The 12172-nt window shown below is 39.8% G+C and overlaps 1 protein-coding gene across 3 annotated transcripts in view; it reads left to right on the top strand.

Moving 5' to 3' along the window:
* Lrrc36 (leucine rich repeat containing 36) overlaps nt 1-12172 on the top strand; it is a 50469-nt gene that overhangs the window by 27967 nt on the left and 10330 nt on the right. For 2 of the 3 annotated variants that reach the window (XM_040736612.1, XM_021230768.2), the window contains 4 exons: nt 1720-1847; nt 4179-4227; nt 7537-7983; nt 11151-11437. In XM_040736612.1, coding sequence (XP_040592546.1) covers nt 1720-1847; nt 4179-4227; nt 7537-7983; nt 11151-11437 — 911 coding nt within the window. The remainder of the gene's footprint in view (nt 1-1719; nt 1848-4178; nt 4228-7536; nt 7984-11150; nt 11438-12172) is intronic. The other variant, XM_040736614.1, reaches the window with a different exon arrangement.

Raw genomic sequence — 12172 nt, 5'->3', positions numbered from 1 at the left:
GCTCCAAAAAGAGTGATTCTGTAGAATTTGATAACTGAGATTTCAGTGTGAGAATCCAAGAACAAGTTTGTGTTTTGAAGAGTTAGTTGAAAAGAAATACCAATACCCAGATCTTATAAATGAAGACAGTAAGTTTGACTTAGAAAATACTGCTTATGTATGTTTGTGCTTTTACAGGGAACTCTTTTCAGGAAATTTAGGACTGGACATAAAAAGATATCTGATTAAATCAGGTGTCATGGGGGTACACCTGCAATCTCAAAACCTGGGAGGTGGAAATATGAGGGTAAGAAGTTCAAGGTCATCCTCAGCTACATAATAAGTTGGAGGCTACACGATATCCTATCTTTCAAGAGAGAGGCCAGTTGAGAGTGACAGCAACTAGAGCTGAGATATTTTGACTTTGGATCACTGAAACCCAGGAGTTATGCTGACACTTGGCAAAGAGCTCAGACATTGCAAGATTTGCTTAAACCAAAAATTAGGTTGATGGAAAGAAAAAGAACCTGTGAGTCTGAAAGTCAATGTTAAATGCAGCAAAGAAAAAGTTGTCTTGTGCAGGGTGAGGATAAGAGGAGCCTGAACCCAAACATGTTTACTTCAGTAATCAGATTGCAACCGCCAGTCTGTTTCACCTTGTCTTGTCCCAGCGCCACAGGGAAAGCTACCAGAGAACACAAAGCTTGAGAGTTTCATGTTATTTTCAGAAAGGTAGTTTTACCAAATTCAGAGAGCTTTCGTGTATTTACAGACAGCATTTCAAACCCAGCAACCAACTCAGAAATAGGATGCATCTCAAAGCCCCAAATGAACTTGGAACTGTTGCTCAGGAGGCTGTCTTTGCCATTCTGTGTTTCATTTGCACTGGCTCTTGGTAGTTTTCTGCTGCCAGAAAACTTGCAGAAGAACACATTGCTTGAAGAAGGCCCAAGATTTTGAAACTATCTTGATTCTTGCACAATCCTGCTAAAAAGAATTTCCCTAAACCAATGCAAAAAAATACGTATTTTCAGAAAGTACCTACAGAAGATGGAGGCTTCCCTAGAACTTGTAAAGACCATGCTTGGGACCCTCTTGCTTCAACCTTTCATGTCCTGTAATAAACATACAGTTGTGTGCCACCTAGTTCAAACTGGAACTTCCAAAAACCCTACCATTAGGATCTTTATATTCCCGTTTTTTTTTCATTTTTAAAGGTATTTCTCTAATTGTTTGTAAGAAATACTGGGACACCTGAGAATTTAGTATTCTCTTCTTACAAATGAAAAAAATCAAGGCAGAAAGAGCCAGGCTTGCAACGATAAATTAGTGCAGTGTGCCGATTAGAGTCAAGAGTCTATTCTCGACATCCGCTGTGGAAGGAGATTGCTGAATTGTCAGATGACATTATTTACTCACATGGGAAGTGTTCAAAATACTGTTGCTTTCCAAATGTCTATAGAGAACTTCAAAATTTATGAGACCATTTCACATCCATAATCTTGTTTTTGCCTCCTTTCAATGCTGAAGACAGCTAGTAAGTTTCATTATCACTGTTGAATTAACAAAGTGAGAGAATTCATGGCGCTGAAGCGATTTGCCCAAGTTCACATGGTTTCTAAGTGGTGATGCCATGAATTAATACCCAATCTTGTGACTTCCCCTCCAGTATCTTTCTATAAGACACGCTGCCTTTGAAATCTGTCAGAACTTCATTGTACTCCTTTCCTTTTAATTTAGACTCAAACAAAGGACTTTTTATTCCCTTCCCCAACCGGGAAATAAAGGACTCTCTAACCAGTTCTTCTGCATCCCAGAGCAATGGCACATCAGCTCAGAAATTAGATGTTTTTCCACTGGGGACACAGGTAATATGTTCACTCTCCTGCTGATCTATTAATTAGCCAATGAGTAATACCAATAATGCAGTGCTGTGTTTATTCATATTGCACCATGAGCACAGTATGATAGGTATTGGTCTTCAAACAGGGATGCATCTGTCAACAGTTCAGAGCTGCTTACAAATTCTTTCTCTTTACCAAGCGCCTCCATCTCTTGTTTTCTGACCGCTCACATTTTCTACCTCTACCTTTTAATTAGTTTTACGTATCAAGGTGGCTTTCTCAAAAGCTGCCTCTTCTGGGTAACAGAGAAAAGACGTAATGTGGAAGGAGCAAGAATGACAGGCAAAGACAAATTAGAGATACACAAATTTTAGAAAAAATAAAATTAAGTTTTCAGAGAAAAAATGATAGAAGTCATGTAATCATTTTATTAAAGTTATCGTGTGTGAGCTAATATGACCTCAAACAGAACTGACAGCTTCTCCCTGTGCTTTTTCTTTGATAATCTTGCAATCAACAGAACTGTAGAAAACAATCCGAGGGAGGATTAATGGGAGATGCGGGTGATCAGGACTGTTCTAGTGAAGAGGCAGTGAGGGTTTTTCTTCAGAGTGTGTGTGTGTGTGTGTGTGTGTGTGTGTGTGTGTGTGTGTGATAAAGCCTTCTAATTTTAAATTGAGGTTAGCATTTGTTTCTTTGTTTTTGGAGTTCCTACTTGGGTGCTAGGAAACTATCTCTGTTACTTTTTTTTTAAATCTTGCTATTGATTAAAAAAACAGACATTGTCTACTCTAATTTACACTTAAATAACACACTTCTCAGTTTAAGCAAAAAACAAAATAAAAAAACCGTCTCTAGATTAATTCCTGAAATGAGGAAAGAGAGGCTGAGAAAATTGGATAACTTACTATAATCCTTATGTTTATCATAAAGAAGTGCCAATTCTTTTCTGGCTACCTAAATTGTGTGTGTAGGTACCTGTGTGTGCTGGAATAGAACCCAAGGCCTTGGGCATGTTGCTAGGCTAGCTCTGGGCCACTGAGATATATCCCTAGCCAAGACAACAAACATTTAAAAAAAATTTTAATACATGTTAGATGGTTTTCTTTTTGCTTCAGTTCTTGCCTAGGTATGCCTCAGATTAATTCATAGTTTCTTAAAATACCAGTAGTTCCTTGGCATGATGGGCACACACCTGTTATTCCAGCACTTAGGAGGCAGAAACAGGATTGTAGCAAGTTTGAGGATATCCTGATTAAACAGGAAGCTCCAGGTCAGTCAGAGTTATACGGCAAGACCCTGTCTCAGGAGAAAAAGATAAACAAATAAAAGTTCCTGTTAGTTCCTGTAGTTGGTACTCAGCTTTATTAGAAAATGAAATAGATAGAAAAGCCCTTTAAGCCAGGCAGTGATGGCACAAGCCTTTAGTCCCAGCACTTGGGAGGCAGAGGCAGGTCTACACAGTGAGTTTCAGGACAGCCAAGGCTACACAGAGAAACCCTGTCTTGAAACACCAAAAAAAAAATTAATAATACTAATAAAAATAAAAAATAGCCCTTTAAATAGAAAAGAAAAATTTGAAAAAAAACCGATGTGGCTGGGGAGATGAGCACCACCTCAGTTGGGAAGTGTTTGCTACACTAGCATGTGGCTCTGGGTTTGGATCCCTATGTAAAAACTACTAAGAGTTGTGTTTGGAACCCCAGTGCTGGTGGGAGACAATGGGCAGGTGGATCCCAGAAGCTCCCTGGCTAGCCAGACTAATAGATGAGCTCAAGTTGAATGAGAAGCCTGCCTCAAAATCTAAGGTGCAGAGTAAGAGGAAGACATCAACCTCTGATCACTAGCTTAAACATGCCCCCCCCCCACTCCCTCAGCCCCACACAGAAAACAAAAGGGCCTTATCTCATTTGTGTGCAGACAGAATACAGTAGTTCAGTGTGCCTTCACCAAGGTTAGGGGTTTTTTTTGTTTTTGTTTTTGTTTTTATTTTGAGACAGGGTTTCTCTGTGGCTTTGGAGGCTGTCCTGGAACTCACTCTTGTAGACCAAGGTGGTTTAAGAGATCCGCCTGCCTCTGCCTCCGGAGTGCTGGAATTAAAGGCATGTTCCACCACCTCCAGGCGGGATAGTTTGTTTTTTCAAGGAGTCTCCTTCAGTCTCTAAAGCAACTCTGGAACCTCCTTGAGTTATAACTCCTTTAAAATGGGCTCAACCTTGGATCCCTGCTGGAAGATCTAGTTCCCTCCTCCAGGGATGAGTGACCTTGGTAACAGGAAGTAGCAACTCCCAGTCCAGTGAGCTCAAGTCTGACACTCACAAATGCCTTTCTTCCTAAATATTTCTTTTTTTTTAGATTCAGGAAACAGCAAGGAGGGAGACAAGTGACACCCACAAGGAAGATGGTAAATATTTTGCTCACTGGGTATTTAGAGGAATCTGGATGAGCTGAGATGTTGGAGATGCTGATGCTGCAGTTCTGTGTATCTGGTTGGCTAACCTGTTTCACCAGGGACTGGGGCTCACTGACATGAGGCTTTTCGGCTCCAAGCACAAATGTTTCCTTCTACACTTTCTTTGTCTTACTTTTCTTGCCTTCCTTTAGATTTGAGCTCTCTCTCTCTCTCTCTCTGTCTGTCTGTCTCTGTCTCTCTCTTTCTGTGATTTTTTTTTGCAGTTTACATTAACACATCTTTCTTCTTTGTTATTCTTTTTTTTTTATAAGTTTAAATTTAGATTAGAAACAAGGTTGCTTCACAAGTCAGTTCCAGGTCCTTCTCCCTTTCCCTCCCCTCCTCCCGTGCCCTCCCCCAATACCTCCCCATTATCCCCTCATCTCCCCAGGGAGGGTGAGGCCCTCCATGGGGGTGTCCATAGTCGGTCATTTCATCCAGGGTAGGGCCTAGACCCTCCCCCAAGAGTTCAGGGTGAGAGTGCATCTCACATTGTTGGACGGGAGTCCAAAGTCCATGTGTATACTTGGGATGAGTACTGATCTTTCTGTGATTTTAAGTTATACTGTTTGAGTATTTTTAGTATTGTTCCCCAAATGACAGTGTGTTTTTTACTTACACAATTTAAAAATTGTCAGTATCTTAATTTTTTCCCTTCTTTTAAGTTTTCTCTTAGGTAATTTAAAGACCTTAAAGGACCTTTTTCCTTTTAGGCCCTAATCCCCAAAAGGTATTATTCCTGCAGAACTTACTTTCTGCTCTCATGAATTGAACTTAAAACTTCATGTATGCTAATTAAGTGGTCCACCCCTGAGTTACATTCCCAAGTAGAGTTCCTACGGGTTTTTATTCTTTGTACTTTATAACCCCACAGGATATTTTTTATACAATTTATCTTTGTTTTCATTTCTTTTTTTAGCCCAAGCATACTATCCCATGGGACATCATTCCCTCCAGCGCATAATACCTCCATCACATAATACATTCTCAATGTGGGCCTATTGGTGATGGGCTCTGTTTTGTTTGCTTGCTTAATGGTTCCATTAAACCATTGTTCCTGAAGGGGATTTTTGAGAGTGTAAGGTTCTGAACTGGCAGATGCTGCCTTCAGAAGATGGCAGTGATTCCACTCTGCCATCTCTTGTAGCTGGAGATCTAGTACTTTTTCTTCCCTGGGGCTGTTTTCTAACACTTTCTAATTGTCTTTGGGTTTTTGTTTTTATTTTGTTCTTGTTTTTGTTTTTTCCAGACAGGGTTTCTCTGTGTAGCTTTGTAGATCAGGTTGGCCTCAAACTCACAGCGATCCACCTGCCTCTGCCTTCCGAGTGCTGGAACTAAAGACATGCGACACCACTGCCCAGCTTAATTGTCTTTGGTTTTATGCAGTTTTATTGTGGTGTCCATACTTATTGTTATTTGCCCTGTTTGGTGTTTATTATGCTTCTCAAATCCATGAACTGTAGTTCATTAGTTCTAAAAATTATAGCTATGGTTTATGCAGTATTCTTTATCTTGAATTCTTCTGGAACTCTTGTTTTTTGTTTTTTTGTTTTTGTTTTTTCGAGACAGGGTTTCTCTGTGGCTTTGGAGGCTGTCCTGGAACTCGCTTGGTAGTCCAGGCTGGTCTCGAACTCACAGAGATCCGCCTGCCTCTGCCTCCCAAGTGCTGGGATAAAAGGCGTGCGCCACCAACACCCGGCCCTTCTGGAACTCTTAATTAAACAAATGTATATCAGAGTGTTCCCCCTCTCCAGCCCCATTGGGTAGTTTCACAACTTTTTTTTGTTTGGCTTTTGAGGCAGGGTTTCTCTGTAGCTTTGGAGTCTGTCCTGGCACTCACTCTGTAGACCAGGCTGGTCTGGTCTCGAACTCACAGAGATCCGCCTGCCTCTGCCTCTGAGTGCTGGTATTAAAAGTGTGTGTCATCACCATCACCCAGCTCTATGTGCTGATTTCTTAATTCCACATTCTTTTCTATATGTTTAATTTGGTCTAGGTCACTTTTTCAAAGAAAAATGTAGGCTTGTTTAGATTTTTTTCTCAGTGACATGGAGAATTATTTAGATTTTTTTAGACAGAATAAACATAGGTGCTTAATGGCTATATAGTACACATCATTTACAGTATCTGAGATCTTTGTAGGTCTATATGGTTTTTTTTTCCTACTGGTTTTCATTCATGTTAAATTTTAGTTTTGGGTTTTTTAATTTGGGGTATTTTGCTCATTCTTATATTTGAATGATTATTTGGACAAATAATTATTAGTCTTATATATGTCTGTCTTTGCCAGAACAAATTTTCATTTGCTTCTGCCAAGTACTTCAGCATACTATCAGTCTGGGAGTGCTTTCATCCCAGCACAAGTCATTATCAGAGATGGCTTATCTTCATCTTATTTTACCCTTAGCACTGTATCCTGTTCACATTTTCTTCTTATAGTGTGTGTGAGCTATGGAGATGCAGTTGTCATGTGTCTTACCTTGGGAAGAATGTATGCTTTTGTCCCTTTTTACCCTAAAATGACTTTGGGTAAAAGTGATTTTCTGTGCTAATATACCTTTAAAATTTGTTTGTTTGATACTTTTGTTTTTAGTTTGTTTGTTTGATTGATTCCTAATTTGGCCCTAGAAATTCCTCACTATCTTCTTAGCTCTTTGTTGGATTTATACCATCCCAGGAAGATAATCAGAATTATCTAATTTGTCATTACTTAAAAAGCCAATTCTATATGACTAAGTTCTTTTTGTTACCTAAATAATTATATTGTTGTATGACCTTTACTATGTTGACAATGGGCAAAGCATTGCTGGTCTGTAGGTCCTTAAGAACATCAGGGTTAGAAGAGTTAATGTGACTAATTAAGAAAAAATGTATTCTATTCTTAAAGTAGTCTTTTAAGCATCAGAAACTCTGAAAGTACCAAGGAGCTCAGAGCCTACTCCTTTATCGATTGTTCTACTTGCTAAACTATGAGACTTATTGAGTAGCAGATATAGCTGTCTGAAAAAAATTCTTTAGAATTGGGATAGCACCTAAGCCAGGAATTTTTATACATTTTGCATTCCCTGCTATTTAACTAACTTAAGTATCAGTTCCCAATGACTCTTGTTGTCACTGTCCCTGTGGAAGTCCTTTCATCATTTTGCTATCATTCGTTAGAATTAGAAGCCACCTCTTTCTAACACCCTTTCCTAGTGAACAGAGGCACACAGCTGGGCCAAGATGAATTCTCATCATGTTTTGTTTTGTTTTCTTTGTGAGGATTAGAATTCAGACACTACTCGCCTCATCAGCCCACAGTCCGATCTCCAGAGAAGATGAGTAGAGATGGATACCGAGTGTCTTTTTTAGACTCCAAGTCTTCAGCTTCTTCTCCAGAAAAAGACTTGATACTGAAACCTGACATGTATCCATGTACCCATGATGTCTCATTGGGTAAACACCTGGATGTGGGTGATTCTAACCAAATCCTTCCCTATCAATTACCTTCAGATGTCGGTCTGGACTATTATGATAATCATTATTCTCAAACTCTTTCCCTGCACGGAAGTCTTGTCAAAAGGCCTCAAAAGATCAAGAACTACCGAGAATATAGCATAAAGCCTTCAAATGACACAAAGGCCACCTTATCCCATTCCTGTGGAGACTTGCTAACTTCTCTGTCAAACCCCGACTCCAGCACAGGAAGGCTTTTGAAACTTAGTTCAGGTAATAGCTAACAGTTTTGGAATTGTCATTTGTATTTCTTCAGTTGAGTATTAGTGTCATTGGTGGTTCATGGAAATTCCAGAAATCTGGAGGGTATGAGTGCATCATGATGGATAACTTAAAGGAAAAAAATGTTGAAAATATGAGTTTCACAACTACATGTTATTTTAGTTAAGTGACATCTCAAGACCTATTCCCAGCTGCATCTAGTTCTCACTGTTGCCCATCATCAGCCTCTGGCCTCCACACACACACACACACACACACACACACACACACACACACACACACACACACACGCACGCGCGCATGCATGCACATGTATGATGGGGGATGACAAAAAAAATAACTCGTGGGTGCTGAGTTGGGAATGGAAAAGTGCAAGTATGGGAATAGGAAAGTTTATTCTCAGAAGAAGATAGTTTCAAGATAAGCTATAGAGACTGTCTTCAGCTATTAATTTATTCAATAAAACTCATTGAATACCTACCATGTGCCAGATACTATTCTAGTTCTGGATAAAGTAAGAATTACTCTGCTTTTTTTGAGATATGGTTTCTCTGTTTAACAGTCCTGGTTATTCTGGAACTCATTCTGTAGACCAGACTGGCCTCAAACTCACAGAGATCCACCTGCCTCTGCTTCCCAAGTTCTGGGTTTAAAGGTGTGCACCACCACTGCCCAGCCTTTGTCTCTACTTTTATTCTAACAAGGTAAGATAGATAATAAGTTACCATATAAATATGTCAGTTTATAAGTGCTATGATGGAAAATAATCAGTACATAAAAGGTAATAAGGAAGAAGTAATGTTTCAGATTGAACGGTCAGGACAAACTCTTATGATAAAGCATCATAAACATGAGACTAAAGTGAATAAAGTATAAGATTTTTAGATAACTTGGGGGAGAACTTTCTAAATAATGGAAATCGTAAGTGCAGAGTTCCTAAGGCCATATTTAAGGAACAAGGAACCTAGTATGGCTTTAGCAGAGTAAGGGAAATGAAGTGTCTAGATGAGGTCAGAGTGATGTCCAAACATTTATTCTGGGTGAGATGTGAGGTTGGAAGATCAGTAGCAAAGGATTCTCATTTAAGAATTACTCTTGAAGGGATAGGGAGCTGGTTAAGTTAATAAAGTACTAACACTGAGTTTGGATGCTCTGTTAAAAAGCTGGGTGGGGTGATATGCACCTCTAATTCCAGTGCTGGAAAAGCAGAGGCAGCAGGAGCTGGAGGGGTTTCTGGCCAGATATGCCTGCCAATTTGGTGAGCTCTACCTTCAGTGAGAAACCCCATCTCACTGCAGATGACTGACCTCTAAACATATATGTTCACATATGAGCATGTACCTACACATGTAAGAGATCTGGGAGGAGCGAAAGAGACAGCAAGACAGAACAAGAATTACCTGGATGCTGCACTGAGAATGAAATGAGGCAAGGATGGAAACAGGAAAAGCTATTTAAGAGGTAAAAATCCAGATAGAAGTTGGAAGCTTCAACTAGAGAGAGCAGTGGAGGTAGACAGTAGACAGATGACAGATTCTGACTATATTATAGGAAAATTACCTTTGGATTTACTGATGGACTGGGAATAAGGCATAGGAGAAAGAGAGTTGGTGACTCCGAGGTTTCAGAACTAGCCTACTGGGAGAATGGAATTATTTACTGTGCTAAAAAAGAATAGAATAGGAGAAATGAGTTTTAAGATAAATATTGAGTCTGGCAGGGTGGTGGTGGCACACAACTTTAATCTCTTTTTGTTCAAGGCCAACCTGATGTACAAAGTGAGTTCCCAGATAGTCTGGACTTTCACACAGAGAAACCTTGTCTCAAAAAATAAAAAATAAATAAATAAAGTTTTGAGTCTGGTTTTATACATTTTTTTGGCTTTCCAAGACAGGGTTTCTCTGTGGCTTTGGAGGCTGTCCTGGAACTAGCTCTTGTAGACCAGGGTGGTCTCGAACTCACAGAGATCTTCCTGCCTCTGCCTCCTGAGTGCTGGGATTAAAGGCATGCACCACTACCTCCCGGCTGATTTTAATATGTTTTAAATTTGAAGTGCTATTAGAACTTCCCAGAGATGGCATCCTAATAATTTGACATAATAGTGTGGATTTCAGGAGGAAATGTAGTTGGAAATACAAATTTTAGAATTACATGGGGACAGATGAATAAACATAGATAGGAAAGAGGTCTAAGGGACAGATCCTGAGTCTTGTGAAAATGTAAGGTTGGATAGATGAAGACAAGCTACCATGAAGCGTGAAAGAAAGGGAGAAACCTGGATTGTTAGACTGGGTCCTAGTGAAGAATGTGTGTTGAGGAGGAGGAAGTAATAGTTCTTTCTGTGTTGGAAGCTGTAGGGAAGGAGCTGGGACTGGCAGTTATTTGGAAATACAAAGGAATTAGTGAATAGCTCCAGGGGATACATTAAAATAAAAGCTCCATTGAGATGAGTTTTTAAAAAAACCACCCTGAAAATTAAGCAATAGAGTACTAAGTATATACAACCCCTCAAGCAGTTTTGCAATAAGAGGGAGCAAAGAAATGGAAGAGGAGATGGAATCCTATAAGACTGATAAAAATCATCAGCAGAGGGATAATTAATGATTTTTCAGAAAATAGAGCAGCTACAAGGAAAAGCTCCTTGTCAAGAGGTGAGATTTAGTCCACTGGTAAAGACGCTGGCCGGAAATGAAGCACCGACAGTTACAGACAACTGAAAAATGATTTTAAAAAGTCAGTGGTGAGATGGCATGGACATTTTCTTTGATTTTCTGTTTTCTTGATGAGATAAAGGAGGGAGGAGATGATATTCAAAGTTTGAAGACAAAAGAGATATAAAATAATTCTCTCGGGAAATAAAATGAGTTGGCTAGTAATATATAAGGACAGCTGGGCAGTAATAAGGGTCCAAATAATCTAGTCATGAATTCAAATGAGAAAGGCCAGAACAGATGTGTGTTGTTCTCTAACCCCTGCTCTGCTATAGGCTGGGAGCGTGTAAACAGTTGCATTTGATCAGAATGGAAGGAGGTAGAGGGAGACAAAAAGGGAGTTAACAATGTATGTTACTGATTAGTTATTATAGCCCTAGATACAACAGATGTGAGGTGTAAGAGAGTTGCAAGGCAGGTTCATTTTCCAGGCTGTTTTCTCCACAGATTTATATGCCACAACCCATTTCAACAGTGACCCTGCTCTGCGGACCAATGTAGAGCAACAGTTACCCAGCGGCCTTAGTGATTCTGCACCAGCACATGGTTCCTTCCCAAGCAACCGTGTCCTGGGAAACTCTCTGCGGACACTGCTGTTGCCTCCTGGGACTCAAGAAAACAGAGAGATTCCAACTAAGCGGTCATTAAGCGGAGGATTCAAGCGGAAAGACAATGTTCTTGCCAACCTGAATCTGAAGTGTGGTTTCCAAGAAGCTACAGGCAGCGAGGCGCAAGTATTGACTTGTTTGTGTGTGTACAAGAAACACAAAGGCTCAAGAACAGAATGCAGCTCTTGGGGTTGTGGGTGGTTCCACCAATATTGCTAGAAGTCTTAGGGAATTCTCAAAGACCTGTAGTCAATATGACCAGGCTATCGTCTGTGGTTCTTTTGCCTTTAGGAAAAGTTATCCCGCCTTTCTATTTTTTCCGATTTACTTGGAGAGAATAAACATGGTACATGGGAGGAAACACTTTAATAGTATCCTGCAAGAGCTTGCCAACGGGACAGAGCAGAGATGTTGTCACAAGTAACTAACTTGCTTGAGATAGAGAGTTTTTATAAGATCTTCTTTTCTTTTTGAGACAGGATCTACTATGTAGTCCTGGCTCATCTGGAACTCACTTTATAGAACAGACTGACCTTGAACCCAGAGATATGCCTGCCTCAGCATCCTTAGTTCTGGGATTAAAGTTGTGCATCATTGACACCCAGCAAAATCATCATTTTTGTTTTCTGTACAGAAACTCAAATGAGTCTAATTTTTCCCCAAGTATGCACAAGAAAATGAATTAGATTTCCTGTGGGATCTTTAGCTGAAAGTGGCTCACAGAATCTGCGAATCTTACTGCCACCAATAAGATTCAGTTTAGTTTGAGGAACTACAACTCTGAGAGTCTGTGATCCCTTGTCATGTGAATCATATGTCAGTCATTTACTGCCTTGTAAGGAAACAGAGTATTTGATCAAA

This window comes from Mesocricetus auratus, unplaced genomic scaffold (assembly GCF_017639785.1).
Source record: "Mesocricetus auratus isolate SY011 unplaced genomic scaffold, BCM_Maur_2.0 Super-Scaffold_100062, whole genome shotgun sequence".
Taxonomy (NCBI): Eukaryota; Metazoa; Chordata; class Mammalia; order Rodentia; family Cricetidae; genus Mesocricetus; species Mesocricetus auratus.
The sequence above is the reverse complement of the archived record's forward strand: the minus strand, read 5'-3'. Positions and strand labels throughout refer to the sequence as shown.